This window comes from Phyllostomus hastatus, unplaced genomic scaffold, assembly GCF_019186645.2.
Source record: "Phyllostomus hastatus isolate PE091 unplaced genomic scaffold, TTU_PhHast_1.1 phas_scaffold_317, whole genome shotgun sequence".
Lineage (NCBI taxonomy): Eukaryota > Metazoa > Chordata > Mammalia > Chiroptera > Phyllostomidae > Phyllostomus > Phyllostomus hastatus.
In genome coordinates this window covers 6,612,042-6,628,593 of record NW_025334023.1, presented here as the reverse complement: position 1 = coordinate 6,628,593, position 16,552 = coordinate 6,612,042, and the positions used below count along the sequence as shown (strand labels likewise).

The window sequence follows — 16,552 nt, the reverse complement described above, 5'->3', positions numbered from 1 at the left end:
AGATGTGAGTGATCCGTTTCCCCGAGTTCGGTAGGAGAAGTGGCTCTGGCAGCCTGTGACAGCCCCTTTTGCAGTTATCCTCACACTCACTACTCCGAGACCCTAACTAATAAGCTTAGGGCTTGCCACCTGTTGGTGCTCAGTAAATATTTTGTGAATGAAGTATAAATTCAGGAGGGGAATGAGATAAAGAAGGGAAGAAAAAATATGATGTAGTTAAAAAAATACCAGATTCAAATCCCAGCTTCAGCACTGTCAGTGCTCCCGGCAGGATTTAAAATTCAACTCAAAAGGTTCAAATGAAGAGCATGGGCTGCTGGGGTTTGCTGAGGATGTAAGAGCTGTAAAGAACATGTTTCTAACCTTACAAAGAAAATAAACCAGACGAATGGCAAATTCATGAGTTTTCCCTGAATTCCTTCTCTGAGGTCACAGGGTAATAAACTGACCAAATCCAAGGGGAAACAGACTCCTGAAGAGAAAGACACAGAGCTAGCTTACCTGGGTAAGGGTAACCAGTTTGCAGTAAGAAGAGTTTGGCTAGGGTGGTTAGCAAATTTATAAAGGCTAAGTGTGTGCTGACAAGAGAGATGAAGCATTTGGAGGGTGCAGAAATTGGGAGAACCCACATTCTCTTCAGAACTTTCCTCTTCAAACACCACCAGCTATGCTCTCAAAAAAGAGTAGGGAAAGATTTAAGAAAGTGTCCCTTGTAGAACACCTGGGGAAGGTGTGCAGCAGGCACTGAAGGGGGGGCACAAATGTCTACCTGCTCCACCCAGGCTCTTCTCACCTTACTCCTACATGAAACAAAAGCCTTAATCGGTGGTGCGAAGGGCAACTAACACTGTCCTACTTGGGTACTGGTGGAAACCCATTACAGATGAATGAGGGAGTAAAACACTTTAGAACCTCCTGGGGTGGGGAGTCCTCTGAAATGGGCCAAGAATTACAGCCTGAAAAGGGGCAGGAGCACTGAAGAGGCCACACTCCTGAGACTAGGGACACGTGGGTACATATGACTGAGGCTCACTCAGAGCAATAGAGAACTCTGTCCAGCTCATGAACCCTTACCACTAGCTGAGAAGCTAAACACAACAACAAAAAGCAGAACAGAATTGGGAAGGAGGTAAGATAGGGACGAGAGCATGGGAAGAAACCATCTCTGGTGAGCAGCACAAACAGGGAACCTAAAGCTGAGGATGGAGTCAACAGTGAGGGGAAAAAATAGTTTTACACCCTAAACACATGGTGGTTAGAGGAATTTTAAAGCCTGTAATGAACAGAGTTTAGCCACAGAAACAATAATCTTCAAAGCCAGTCCAAACCCTAACTGAAGTAGTTCATATCCATCCTCAGGCATGAAACATGTTACCCCAGTTTCTACTGTGCTACACAAGAAGTGATACTGTCGACAGAACATACAAAAATGCCCCCCGACCAAAAAGGCAAGATACTCCCAAGAAACAAAGGAATCATCAGAACCACACTCCGTTATGACACAGAGGTTAAATTTTCTTTCCGGGATTTTAAAGTAACTATAATTATGTTACAGCTTATAATGGAAAAGGTGAATAACATATAAGATCAGGTGGATAATTTCAGCAGAGAAGTGGAAACTGTAAGAGAATAAAATGGAAGTGCTAGAATGAAAAACACAGTCACAGAGGCAAGCAGTGCCTGTGATGGGCTCATCGTAGACTCGACACAGCTGAGGAAGATGAGGGGGCAATAAAATCACCCAGTTTCTCAAACTGTAATCCTGATGTTGGACAATTAGACTGAACAAATTGCCCTGGCTATCAAAAGACTACTTCAGGTTCACTTTAGATTTAACAGAAGTATTTTTAGTCCCTATTTATATATAATTCAAGTCATTTGAATGGAGGCTTCTTTTTGGATATCTGCTTACAGTGATACAAGTTCCAAATGGTCAAGATTACCTACATACAGGACCTATTTCTCTTTGTTTTGTAACAGCTTTTATTGAGATGTAGTTCACATGTAATAATATAGCACCCACTTTTAAACAACATTCAAAATTATAATTATAGTTCAAGTACCTGACCGGTGTGGCTCAGTTGGTTGGTCATCATCCCACAAAGTGAAAGGTCGCTGGTTTGATTCCCCATCAGGGCACATGTCTGGGTTGTATATTTGGTCCCAATCAAGGTGTGTACAAGAGGGAACCAACCAATCAATGTTTCTTTCCCCCTCTTTCTTCCTCACTTCTCCTCTCTCTAAAAATAAATAAATAAAAATGTGTTTAATTATAATTATAGTTCAAGTAAACTCTGGACCTATTTTCATAATAAACTTGAAATTATGACTACTGTTGTATGAGCAAAGTGGCAAATCATTAAAGGTCCTACTAAAAGTCTTGAGGTGGTTCTTCAGTCCAATACTAAAAGAGAAATACATACTACCAAGGTGAAATGAAACTGTGGAAGTGAGATCAAATTATTAAAATAAAAGTGCAGTCTTCAAAAACAAAAAAGAAATTACCTACACTGCAATATAAAGAGGAAAAAAAGTGAAAAAAATACAGACCTGGTTATCCAAGATCCGGGGGATAACATCAGCTGTTCTGCTCCACATGTAGTCGGAACTCCAGGAGAAGAGAGAAGGAATAAGGCAGAAGAAGAAAATACTTGAGGATTTAATGACCAAGAACTATCCATAAGTAAAAACAGACACCAACCACAGACCCAAAAAGCTCAGAAAATACCAAGCAGAATAAACACACACACACACACACACACACACACACCCTTTGAGGCATATGTTCAAACTGCTGGATACAAAAGAAGAAGAAAATCAAAAGGCATTTTATACAGAAGAACAAAGATAAGAATTACAGTCAACTTCTCATCAGAAACCATGCAAGCTAAAAGACAGAGTGCTGGGGCGGCAGGGAGGGGAGGGAATGTCAACCCAGAATTCTATACCCAGCAAAAATATTTTTCAAAATGTTATAGAAGTATAGGCAGTGGGGGAAAGCGGGAACCAGGAAAGGATGGTGAGACACTCAGGAAATAAAAATAGTGAAAAGCCATGATCAACCATCAGGCTAAAGGGCAAAGCAGGGAAGGAATAGGATATTGTTACTGAATCCCATCAGGAGCTATAACCATGAAGGAGAAACTGTCTGGTAAAAACTGTAATTGCAGACAGATGCAGCCACTATTAGACATATGGTACTGAAGGAGATGGGAGAAAGAACTTCTCTCAACCCCCAATCTCTTGTGCCAGTGCCTACCATTGGCTGAGTCCAACCAGAAGCAAGCCAGCAAAAGCACCCCAGTGGTGTAGTCTGTGAAAATCAGCTGTTCTGGGCACAGAATGGATCTGAGGGGAGAACAGAGAATAAGTGGCACAGACATGTACTGGCTCTGTAACACTGTGTGCATAAGTGTCAGAGCCAGGATTCAATCCCAGATCAGCCTGAGTCCTTTCAACCAAATGCACTTTCTACCACATGCACTGCCTCAACTACATCATCAGCGAGAGAGAAGACCTCCAGTGTGGCATGAGCCAGATCCTAGAAATCCTGAAGGCTAGAATTCACTACTGGGACTTAATTCTATGGGAGGTGAGCAGCAAGTATAAGTTTTTATTGCAGGCCAAAAAGTATCCTGGCTTTGATACAGTTTTGAAGAAATTAATAATGCAGTGATGCCATCTATTATAGTGACCTGAAACCAAAGGAACTATAGCCTCACGTGCATGGGCTATATTCTTCTTGTTGGTGATGGTGGTGTTTGAAACAATCATGGATGAAAGTCATAAAAGTGAAATATTTTCTTTTTCCAAACCAAAAAGTCCCAATCAACAAAAGTTGGTATCTGAGAGGCAATTTGACATTTTCCTCCATAGCTGCACAGAGTTAAGAGGTTTGAGATGTGAAGTATTGAGTGTGAAGAAGAAAGCTTTGCAGTGTGTGTGAAGATACCCTTTAGTGGTCCTCTTCTGAGAGCCAAGTTCACAGCAACTATATAAATCTTTTATATGCCTTCTTTCCCTGTGCTCCAAAGATGCTCTGGGGAAAGGAAGTGAAGAAAAGTCAGTGGAAGGAAATAATAAAAAGCCCGTCCACTGGCCATCTCCATCACACCCCCATGCAGGGCTGCCATCACCGAAGAGCCAGTTTCAGTGGCATCAAAGCAGAGCATCTTGAAGAGAAAACTGTCAATCTTCTTGACTGAGACTTCCAAACACATTCTTTTCTTTAACACAGTGATAAGCACAAAGGTTTAGATTTGAAACAGCATCATTTTTATGGGAAGCCTGATGAAAGAACACACCCTGACTTGGAATCTATATCCCTCTGCTAGCTGTGTGATCTTAGGCAAGTTACTTCTCCTTTCTGAACTTCAGCTTCACCAATTGCAAAATGACGATAGTAATGCCTACCTCAGAAGATGATTATGAGCATGGTGCTTGGTACCTAAATGGTACTCTATGAATGTCAGTGAAATTCCATTCCTCATATAGAAGCAGGGAGTTAAATGGGTGAGGTTCTTAGTTATTCTCAGCCCACATCTTTAAAAAAAAAATAAGTATCTACTATTTATTTATTCATTCACAAAAAAATATATGTATTGAGTACATTTTATATGCTGGATATTCCTCTCGGCACTGAGAGTGTAGACAAGGCCCCTCTCTTTATGGAACTTATATACTCTGGGGCACAGACAGACAACAAATAAGTAAACACACAAACAATATAATAAGTATAATGAAGACAATAAAATAAGATAAGATTACAGAGATGGAAGGCCTATTTCAGAAAGGGTGATCAGGAAAGGCCTGGAGGGATAATTTTTGAATTAAAACATGAATAATGAAAGGAGGTAGCCATACCAAGATTGGAGGGAAGAGCATTCCCACCAAGGGAAACAGTGAGAGAGAGCACCCCAAGCCTCACTGGACCTTGGCATGTTTGCAGAGCAGAGCAGATGGAATGGAATGCAGGAAGCACAGAGGAATAGGGTTCAAAGTGAAACTGTAAAGAGAGGCAGGAAGGAGCAGATCTTTCCACCAACATTCATTCACGTTGTGGAGCACATGCCAGGTATTCTTCTAAGTCTGGGGATACATCAGAGCTGCTGGGAAGACCACACAGAGTTGTTTCCCTCCAGGGCTGACAGTCTAGTGAAAGAAACCTCACTGGGTCCTGCAGGCCCTAGGAAGCATTTTCATTTCATTTTAATTCTGTTGCCTTGTTTGAGCTTCACAATTCTGTCTAAGATAGGTATTATTATCCTCCTTTTATAGAGGAGAAAATAGAAGCTCCCAGAGCTCAGGTTTTATAACCTGCCTGAAATATATCATTTGTGGTGCAGGTTGTGGTGCGGGTTTAGCAGGAGAACAGAACCACATGACCATCCTCGAGTCATGTTGCTGGCAAGTGTGGAGCCTGGGTTCAAAGCCTAGACCATCTGGCCCCAAGGACCTTTCCCCACCACCACACTCCTTCACTCCTTAGTTAGAAAGAAAGAATATTCACCAGTACTTTAGGTAAAGCCATGACAAATGTAACTAAACCATTGTCCAGGAATCACCCAATCGTGGGGCCAGGGTGGACTCCAAGAGTGCAGAGAACTGTCCCCGTGCCCCTTGTTGGGTCGGCAGCGGCCCCCTTCTCTTAGCATCTCTGCAGCAGGAAGAAAAATGCCTCCGCAGAGAGGACCACAAGGCACAGGTGTCCAAGGTCTCGAGGACGGGCGGCTCCAGTCCTTCCCAGCAGAGGCAGAAGCAACAGCGTTCTGATGGGATAATCACAAGCATTGATCCTGCCACAGAGCAATCCTGTGGCATTTCCCAAGCTCTGGAAGGCACCACAGTGAATGGATTGGCTATTCTATTTGGTGTTCACTTAATTAAGATGTCTAGTCCTTCTAATGGACAGTATGAGTGGAAATTACTGTTTTTCAGCCATCTTGTATAAAATGAAAACCAGATCTTAAAAGCATGGGTCCTTTTCATTGTATTGTCTTCAGGCTCAATTTAATTATGTATTACAGGCTATCTTCAATAATAATTACAATTATCTGCCTTTATATGCAAAGCCTCCTTCTGTCTGTGGGGAGGAAAGCTCAAGGGAGATACCTAGGGAGATTGCTCAAGTACCATTTAGTGGAAGCAGTTGTTTCCGTATTTGTGTGTTCAGCAGATGTTCATTATGTGCCTCCTGTGTGTCAGGCCTCTGTAAGGTCCTACAGGAGGCAGCATGTGGGTGAATCATGGTCTCTGTTCTCCAAAAGAGCAGGAAAGAGGCCCCGCTCATCCAATCAGATACTAATTTATTTGTTCAGCCAACATTCCCTGCTTGTCTTCTCTGTGCCTGTTCCAATGCTGAGGAAGCAGAGATGAACTGAGAGCCAACCTTCCACAGTCCCTTTGCTGGCAAGTGGTGGAATCCAAATTCCCAGCCTGGCTGGCTGGCTGACTCCACAGCCCAGTTCTGACTCAAGCACTCCCAGGTTTAATCAGGAGACAACTTGTACATCGGCTATTTTTTTAATCCTCACCAGAGGATATGTTCATTGATTTCAGAGCGAGCAATCTATGTGAGAAAGAAACTGATCAGTTGCTTCCCATATGCTCCAGAACCAGGTATTGTGTCCCTAACCTAGGTATGTGCCCTGATCAGGAATGGAACCCACAACCTTTTGGTATATGGGGTGGCACTGCAACCAACTGAGCAACCCAGCCAGGGCCATCGGCTATTCAATGAGGGGAACACATTCTGTGAGAGAACTGTGCCAGCATCTCACAAGAGAGACCAGGGAGGGGTGTTTTTTTGTTGTTGTTTTATGAGATGGCATTTGAACAAGGCCTTGTTAGAAGTAGTATCGAAGTGACATCTGACCCCTAATCAATAATCTCTCTATCAATTCTTACTTATAAGACTCTAAATCTCCTTTTTAAGTATTCTTCATGATATAATGAAATGCTTTTTATCCAGTTAGGTCAGGAACTTAGATAGTTTGAGTAAGTTAGTCTCATTAATAAAGAGTATGTACATGGATAACAGGTGTTGAAAGAACCAGACTCAGTCAGCATCCACCCCATGAAATTGTTGGATAAAAATAGATCTTCCTGGATTCAGAAGATGACTCGGGGTCTGACATGGCTCAGCTTACTTGTGGACCACAGATGCAGTTCAGACGACTGGGACAGAGCCAGTTTCAGGAATCTTGACTTTGGGCATCCCCTTTTACTGGAGAGGCATGGGCATTGACATTGGCTGGTGCCCTACAATGAGACTCTTCTATAAATGCCAGTCATTTAAGAGGTCCTCTTCCCCAAGGTGGCCTTGGTCACAAGTTTCTTCCCTGTGTGCTGTGAAAACTATGGGGGGGGGGGCTCTACCCGCAGGGTCCCCCAGGCCTCCACGGATGAGAATAAGTCTACCAAGACAGGATCTGCTTGGGGAGGAAAGGTGGCCAATCTCTCAAAGGAGAAGGACCAGGAGCCTTTTCCTCAATGGGCTTTTACTGGGTTCATTTGCACAGGAATACAGGTAAAGCTCATTAATCATTGTCAGGCAGTAAGGATCAGACAATAGATAACAAAGAACTCTGAGGGCCTATTCTGAGTCAGGGTCTGATAGCTAAAGAGCTGTAAAACTTTGAGGAACAAACATATTTCTTGTTTGGACCCTTATCATTTAATTGAGAGCATTCAAAACAAAGCAGTTTTCACAGGATTTTACATATTCTTTCTTAGGCCTGATCGCCTGGGGAACCCGCCCTTTTCAGCACAGGGCTGCACTGCCCTCTCTCATTGTTTCAGGCTTAGGTGGAGCAAGGGAAGTAAGGCAGCCAAGAGATTAGGAGACTTCTTGCAGACAGAATGAGGACTCAGGCTTTGTCAAAGCTGAGGGGTGAGGGTCCATCACCCCCTTTTGCTGTACCTCCCAAAGTCCTTCCTTGGGGGCCTCCCATGTGATCGTGCCTGTCTTAGGACATTCCCCCATTGGGGAATCTTACCCATCTTTGGCCAACTGACCAAGCATTGGGGGCCAGTTATGGATGAAGTAAAAGGAGCAGAAGTGGCGCTCCTGCCAGGGAGGTAAGCTTTGTCTCCTTAGTGGCTTACAGTCCAAAGGTCACGCCCTCAGCCTTAGCCTTGGTGGGGTTACAGCTTCTGAAACCAGGCAGGGTGGTTCCTGACAGACAACACTTCTGATAATGAAAATGACCATGCCGATTATAGAAAATCTTGGGATATAAAACATCTATAAATAAGCAACTAAAATCTATTTCCAAGAGATTACCACTGTAAACATTTTAGTGAAATTCCATCCTGTGCAAACCGTCCAGCAGCCATAAAGGGTCCAAAAGAAGAGCAGCCTCTCCGGGAGTGACAGGGAGCAGAGCTCTGAGGGAGTCTGCAGGTGAGAAGGGCCTTCGGATAAACGTTCCAGATCTTTATCCAAAGATCCCAGAAGCGGTCTCTGAGGACCACTCCTCATCCAGCTCCAAGGGGCACACCGCACCTCTTGTTACAGAACAGAACAAGGGGAGCCTGAGACAATATACTATTATTGAAAGAAGGCCCCGGGTCCGTTATGTCCGCTGCCCGAGGAAAGACATCTCTCAATGCCAGAGATTCGTGAAAAGGAAAGGAAATGTTTATTTAATGCTATACAAACTTAAAGTAGTGACCTAATGTCTTTATCAAAAATCCCTAAGTCCTTTAAAACACCCACAAACACAGTCACAGTCCTTCCTTCCTTCCCCCTTTGCCCAGTCCAGAGTACCGTATCTCAGGGAAGGAAAACGAAGTCCATGGCTCAGACAGTCCTCTGGTTCTTAGTTAGTCCTCCTTCTCAACTGGGAGACCTCCCTGGGTTCCCGGCAACCTCGGCTGAGTCGCCAGGATCTCTGCTAAAACCAGGTGGTGGTTCCCCCTTCTAAAGCTGCAGGGGTCCCCGCTCTGTCGAGGCCTCGTGGTTCTCCCTTTCAGGGCTGCAGGAGTCTCCACTCTGCTAAAGCTGTGTGGCTCTCTCTCTCAAAGCAGCATGGTTCTCTTTGGGATGCAGGAGTCTCCACTCCGTCAAAGCCGCGTGGTTCTCTCTCCTATGGCTGCGGGAAGGGAGAGTCCTCACTCTGCCAAAGCCGCGTGGTTCTCTTTCTCAGGGCTGAGGGAAGGGGAGAGTCCCCACTCTGCCAAAGCCGCGTGGTTCTCTTTCCTATGGCTGCGGGAAGGGAGAGTCCCCACTCTGCCAAAGCTGCGTGTTTCTCTCTCCTAAAGCAGCACGGTTCTCTCTGGGATGCAGGAGTCTCCACTCTGTCAAAGCCGCGTGGTTCTCCTTCCTATGGCTGTGGGAAGGGAGAGTCCCCACTCTGCCAAAGCTGCGTGTTTCTCTCTCCTAAAGCAGCACGGTTCTCTCTGGGATGCAGGAGTCTCCACTCTGTCAAAGCCGCGTGGTTCTCCTTCCTATGGCTGTGGGAAGGGAGAGTCCTCACTCTGCCAAAGCCGCGTGGTTCTCTTTTCTAATGGCCGCCAAGTCTGGGTTTTAAATCCCCACGGCCAATCTTCCTCTGCAGCCTCATTTCCGACTCCTCCCACACTCGGCTTCACATGCCGGAACTCGTATCCTTCCAGCTTTACTGGGCTGCCATCTTGAGTCTGGGCAGGCATGGCCCCATGTCCTGGAGCCAATCTTCTCCAAGCTCCCACGCAGGCGCTGTAGCTTGGGGGGTCTGCCCCAGTCACGTGTTGGTGGGGAAGTCACTTCCATTCCCCTGGCTCAGAGATGATCACAGTTATTTAACATATCTAAGCGACCAGCCAAAGGCTATAGATATGTTAAATGACCACGCCAGAGGGTAGCTGCAAGGCTGTTGCTATGCAAAACAGATCTCAATGGCCTTGCTCCATTTGTCCCTTCCCCCAACCCACACCCTGGGTGGGGGGGATGGAGACATCTTAAAATCTCCTGGACACCTTAAGTTCCGGACCCCATTTTAAATGCCCATTTGGGGTCCCCCCTCTAGGCTGCACCCTGTAACACTCTGACACTCCAGTCCAGGTCTCAGGCCATACCATCTCCCTTCCCTAATCCACACTGACCCCTTCTTACAAGAATCGGACTCAGTGCTAAGGAAGAAAAAGGAGAAATCATGACAGGAAACAGGTTTCCACAGGTCCATCAGTAATTGCCTGTGGGAGAGCGGGAAGCAATGACAGCAGCCCCACAGCCCTGCTCCTCCGAGCCCAGGCACGAGATACGTGGTAGAAACCAGTGCATTGCTTGTCATCTAGGAAAGGACTTCCATTTCCCTTCCTCATGCCTCAGCAGCAGAAATTCAGCTTCCCCAAAGCCCCTTGGCCCCTCCCTCAGAGTTAGTCATGGGTCAAAGCCTAGGGTGAGTCATTCAAAAGACCTTTACCAAGATAACATGTAAGATACAACACCTCCTCTGTGGCAAACCATGCCAGGGACTTGCACCATTCAGTGTAGAGGTTGCCATGCTCAGTACCAGGCACAGGGAAAGAAAGAAAGAAAGAACTGGCAGGTGGCAGAGTACATGCAGCACCCGAAGCTGACCTTTGGCAGAAAGTTACTCAGCAAAAGGCCTACCTAGTCCCACTTGTCAAGCCTCACCTGAAACCATAGAAGCTGCAGGACCCAGAAATCCACAGGAAGCCAGGCCCAGCGAAAGGAATCACAGAAGACCCAGGACAGAGCTGAACTTCTGGGCCTTTCATTTCACCATTGTTAAAACCCTCAGGGGCCCAAGGGTGCGCTTTACCCCAGTAGTAAAAGCAAAGCAGGAAAAAAAAGTCCAGTGGGGAAACCCAGAGCACAGGGGGGAGACATATGTGGATGAACTCACGCTGCAAGCCTGAGTGTGAGTGGCAGTCAGAACTATTGGCAGCTAGTGCTCACTTCAGTAGCACATACACTAACGTTGGAACACTACAGAGATTAGCACGGCCCCCACGCAAAGATGGCATGCAAATTCATGAAACAAAAAATATTGACAGCTGATGAGTTTTTTCCCATTCACACGCAAGTGCAAAAAGGTACCTCCCTTTTGACACTTCAGCCTCCCCTAATTAAAAATAATAACTAAAATGCCTGGCTGGTATGACTCAGTGGATTGAGTGTTGGCCTGGGAACCAAAGGGTCACCAGTCCGATTCCCAGTCAGGGCAAATGTGTCTGGGTTGTGGGCCAGGTTCCCAGTGGAGGGTACATGAGAGGCAACCACATATTGATATTTCTCTCCCTCTCTTTCTCCCTCCTTTCCCCTCTATCTATAATTAAATAAATACAATCTTTAAAAATAATAATAGTAACTAAAATGTTAATGGCCTGCCATCTTGGAACCACTGTACAGCAGGTAGGTGAGCACACACAATGGATACTTGCAAATAGACAGTACAGAAATGCTTGTTCAAGGCAGAGAAGCAGGTGGTGGCTGGGAAGCAGATAGGTCTGCATTTGAACTTTGACTCCACCACACTTATCTGTGTGACCTTGAGCAGGTGACTTCACTCTTCTGAGACTCCTTCAAAAGGGAGGCAATACATACCTTTCAGACTAGTTGTGAGGAGGATTGAATGGCAGGATGTATGAAAAGGGACTAGCACTGGTCCTGGTACATTGGAGGTATTCAGTAATGGTAGGTGCTTCTTTTATTATTATCAGGAGAAAGGGGAAGTGGATTAGAATTCCATTACAGTACTTCAGATGGACCACACCAGGGCAAAGCCGTGAGTTGAGAGAGTTGCTTGGTACCAGATATGAAGTCTGAATGGGAAGATGTGGCAAGAGCCTATCTGTTTAGCCTGCTTATGTGGCACAGAGTCCTGGTTTGAATTCTGAGTCCTTATTTCCCAGGATCTATAGCTTCCTAGGAAACCCCATCTCTAGTGTTGTCCAGGGAAAAATCTGTGTACGAGCTCTTGAGAGGGGTTGAGACAGTATTCAAGCATCAGGTCTGCCTGCATCAGGTCTGCCTGCGTCAGCTCTGGGAATGCCCCGGCTTTGAGACTCCAGGTCAGCAGTCTCCTATGGTCACCAGCATCTCACCCTCCACGAGTGAGCATTAGTTCATAGCTACCAGGCACTTTCACAGGTTCCTCACAGCAATCCTGGGAGGTAGGCAGGAGAGGGCCTATCATCTCCACTTTATGAAATTAGGAAAGGATGACTCAGAGAGGTTAAATCACTTGCCTGGAGCCAGATATCAGCAAGTGGAGTCTTATCCTGAAAACTATGTGCAAGGGGATATAGGAAACATGGAAATGTATCCAACCAGAAAGAAGAACGGAACTTGCAGAACTGTGGCATGAGGTAGAGTGTGCCGAGTTCCAGCTCTAGCACCATTCTATTTCTGTTTCTCAGAACCACCCCTTGGTTTTCAGGTACGACAGCTTTGGCCGTCTGACAAATGTGACCTTCCCTACTGGTCAGGTGAGCAGTTTCCGAAGCGATACAGACAGCTCAGTGCATGTCCAAGTAGAGACCTCCAGCAAAGATGATGTCACCATAACCACCAACCTGTCTGCTTCAGGTGCTTTCTATACACTGCTGCAAGGTAAGCCAGGTGGGGGCTAGGGGACTTAGAGGCGGAGAGGTGGGGAGACCCATTTGGAAGAGGCTGATATAAGAAACCAGCTGCTATTGGAGCTGCCAAAGAATAGGAAAGCTATACCACTGGTTTCATTCTGCATTGCCACCTAATTTGCAGAACACACTGGCTGAGTCCTATAAATTCTCTCCCAGCAGCTTCAGAGTAATATTTCATTGTCTCATCCCATTATCATCAGAACAAAGGGTAGAGAATCCATTAGCTCCTAATGGAGGTGACCTCACTGTTCTGCCATTCTAATGGCTCTCAGATTAAAGACTTACTCTTACACTGGTGCAGGCGAGGACAAAGGACAGAATAATTCCACCTAATTGTGAAAGGGATTTGGGCATGGAGAAGTCCTTCCTGAAGCTTAGGTGAGAGCAGCTTGTGCCTCTGCTAGGATTCCATGGAGAGGAGCCCCTTCCTCTCTGCATCCATCATATAATCCTTGGTACGGGCTGATCTTTTAGCTTCAGCCACATCACACTGGTGAAACATCGCTGTGAATTGTCTGCCTCGAGTGTTCTCCTGGGATGTGGTGACTCAGAGTGGAGCTTGCAGCTTTGTTGGACTTAGTAAGCATTAAAAAAAAAAAAGATATCAGTAGGAAAAGCCCTGCTTGGTTTGTCCCTTACTCCCAAAAGCTTTGACACAAAGTAGTAAAAAGAACCTTAGGCTGGGAGCCAGACACCCAAATTCTAGTCCTGACTCTGCCATATTACCATGACCCTCAATTTTCTTCTCTGGAAAGAGAAAGCAAGTTGAAGACATGTCGAATGGGGTGGGGCAGTGAAAACAGCTGGGCTAGACAGATGGGGATCCCTACGCCTGCTGCCCCAGCTCCCACCTGTGTGAACTGGATGGGGTCACTCTTCTCCAGGCCTCAGTTTCTGGGTCTGGGAGACGGGGCTGACTTGTAGTGCCTGCCTCATAGGCCGCTCAGATCATCTAAGGCAACATACATTCATAGAGTGCTGAGCATGGGCCAGGCACACAGTGTTGCTCTGTAAGTATTTTTCAGATTAATTAGCTAAGTAATTAACAAGCAGTTAATTACTTGTTATTTGATTTGCCATAAGAAAATAATTCTATATTTTCACAACCACTTTTACTCCCAAATGTATCCATGTGCCTTTAAAAACTCAAAGAACATACAAAAAAAATGAAACTAGACCACCAACTTACACCACACACAAGAATAAACTCAAAATAGATTAAAGACTTTAAGTGTAAGTTGCAAAACCATAAAAATTCTAGAAGAAAACATTGGCAGGAAAATTTCAAACCTTTCTTATAGCAATATTTTGCTGATATATGTCCTTGGGCAAGGGAAACAAAGGAAAAAATAAACAAATGGGACCATATCAAACTAAAAAGCTTTTACACAGCAAAAAAAAATCAACAAAATGAAAAAGAAACCCAATGAATGGGAGAACATATTTACCAATGATACATCTGATAAGGGATTAATTTCCAAAATATATTGTACAAAGAACTTATACTACTTAACACCAAGAAGACCAAAAAAAAAATTTAAAAACAGGGAAAGGACCTGAATAGACACTTCTTCAAAGAGGGCATACGGGTGGCCAATAGACATATGAAAAAATGCTCAACATCACTAATCATCAGAGAGATACAAATTGTAACCACAGTGAGCTATCACCTCACTCCTGTCAGAATGGCTGCCATCAGTAAATCAACGAGTGCTGGTAAGGATGTGGAAGAAAGGGAACCCTGGTGCACTGTTGATGGGAATGCAAATTGGTGCAGCCACTGTGGAAAAGAGTATGGAGTTTTCTCAAAAAATTAAAAATGGAACTGCCTTATGACCCAGCAATTCAATTTCTGGGAATTTATCTGAAGGAACCTGAAACACTAATTCAAAAGAATAGATGCACCCCTGTGTTCATTGCAGTTTGTTTTACAATAGTCAAGATCTGGAAACAACCCAAGTGCCCCTCAGTAGATAAGTGGATAAAAAAGCTGTGGTACATTACACAATAGAATACTACTCCACTGTAAAAAAGAAGGAAATCTTACCTTTTGTGACAGCATGGATGGACCTGGAGAAATTATTATGCTAAGTGAAATAAGCCAGTCAGAGAAAGACAAATACCATATGAACTCACTCATATGTGGAATCTAATAAACTGACAAACAAAATAAAACCAGAGGCATGGGTACATGGAACAGACTGACAGCTGTCAGAGGGATGGGGTTGAGGGGCTGGAGGAGAGACAGGGAGGGTTTAAGCAAGCACGCACACACATAAAAAGCACAGAGGCACAGACCACAGACAACAGTGTGGTGTTAGCCAGAGGGAAAGCGGGGTGGGAGATAGGTGGAGGTGGGCAGATGGGGGAAAGTGGGATAGAAAGAGACTTGGCTTGGGACAGTGGGTGCACGATGCAGTGTGCAGATGCTGTTTTTGTTGAGTTGGACACCTGAAATCTGTATGGCTTTGTGAACCAATGTCACCCTAATAAATTCAATTTGAAAAGCGCAGAACGATAGCAGTTCTCAGTCAAAGAAAGAAAAAATAAGCCCTGGAACTCCTTCCCTGCCAGCCACCTGTGGCAGTGGGTTGGGACGCACCCCAGGTATTTACACTCTGCCTGGGTTATTACCCAGAGAGGCACAATTCCAAGCCAGCCATGCTTTTGCCTGACCAGGGACAGCAAGGCCACTGATTGCTCAGACATCTTGTCCTTCTGGCCTGTTTTCTTCCCTGTGATTAAGAATTGTCTCACCCACTCCATGCCTCTGAGCTGACTTTGAGCAATTTTCTCAAATGTTAATGCAGGCTTTCTCATATTTGGGCAACTTTTTGAAATTCAAAAGCACTATCAAAAAGGTTTTAAAATTACCATCAATTTAATAACAACTTCAAAGGTGGTCGTATGGGGCAGGGGAGACACACTGTGTGAAATTTATACAAGGACTTAAGGCACATTGCAATTTCAGAAACATTAAAATGGGAAAAGGAAGGATACATATTGGAATCCAGGAGACATAGTACCTGTTCTTCCTTTTCGGTGCCTCTGCCATGCTCCCTTTCCTTCTTTCGTACCAGGCCCAGATGCTCAGTTTTGCAGCCACCTCATCAGTCTTTGTAAAAAGCTCTTTCGGTTTCATCTTGTGTCTGAACTCTGGGAAGAAATGGGAAGTAGCTACTAATGAGCAACAACCTTGGGAAGTCACAGCTCCCAGTAAACAGGGATCATTGGAGACGGGCCCGTGCAGATGCTGCTCCAGCCCAAGTCACCATTAATGGACATATGTGGATTCAGAAAGAAGCAGCTTTGAAAGATAAATTGACACAAGTGTTTTCACTGTTCAAAGGAAGTACAATACAGATTGTTAGTGAATAATGCACTGCAAATTTGAGGCAGATTTTAGAATTCTGTGTGTGAGAGAGAAAAAGGAAGAAAATGGAGGGAGGAAGAAATGGGAGAGGGGGGCCAATTTGATGCTATTCTAACAGGGAAGGTTCACTGGGGGTTTCCCACAAAAACTACATCCTTATGGCTTGTCACAGTCTGGAATATATATAATGCAGACCAGCAAATGTTTACTAAGCACATGCAATAAAACAGTAATGATAACTAACATTTTGGAGCACTTAATGGTATGAAACCTATTTTTAGTGTTTTACATTCATAGTCCTATTTAATCCTCACAACAACCTGATGAGACAGGAGTTACTAATTTCTCCCATCTTCCCAATGAAGGCACTGAGGCACTGAGAAGTCCAGTAGCTTGTCCAAAGTCACGCACCTCGTAGGGGTGTGTGGATCCAGACAAATGGTCTCCTGAGCCCATTTTATTAACCACTAATCTAAAGGCAGTGAGGAGCTATTGAAGGACCATGATCATCCTAGAAAAGTTCACTGTGACTGATGTGTAGAATGGGGTGGTGCAGACAGAGATGACTAGATATGTGACCATGAC

At 44.8% G+C, this 16,552-nt stretch overlaps 1 protein-coding gene and 1 non-coding gene across 3 annotated transcripts in view; both read left to right on the top strand.

Annotated features, from left to right (window-relative positions):
- Positions 1-16,552, top strand: part of TENM4 (teneurin transmembrane protein 4) — a 737,235-nt gene that overhangs the window by 698,663 nt on the left and 22,020 nt on the right. For both annotated transcript variants that reach the window (XM_045817894.1, XM_045817893.1), the window contains one exon: positions 12,390-12,562. In XM_045817894.1, the coding sequence (XP_045673850.1) occupies positions 12,390-12,562 (173 nt within the window). The remainder of the gene's footprint in view (positions 1-12,389; positions 12,563-16,552) is intronic.
- Positions 10,899-11,002, top strand: LOC123805668. The gene has a single exon (XR_006783332.1). It is a non-coding gene; the product is annotated as a U6 spliceosomal RNA (small nuclear RNA).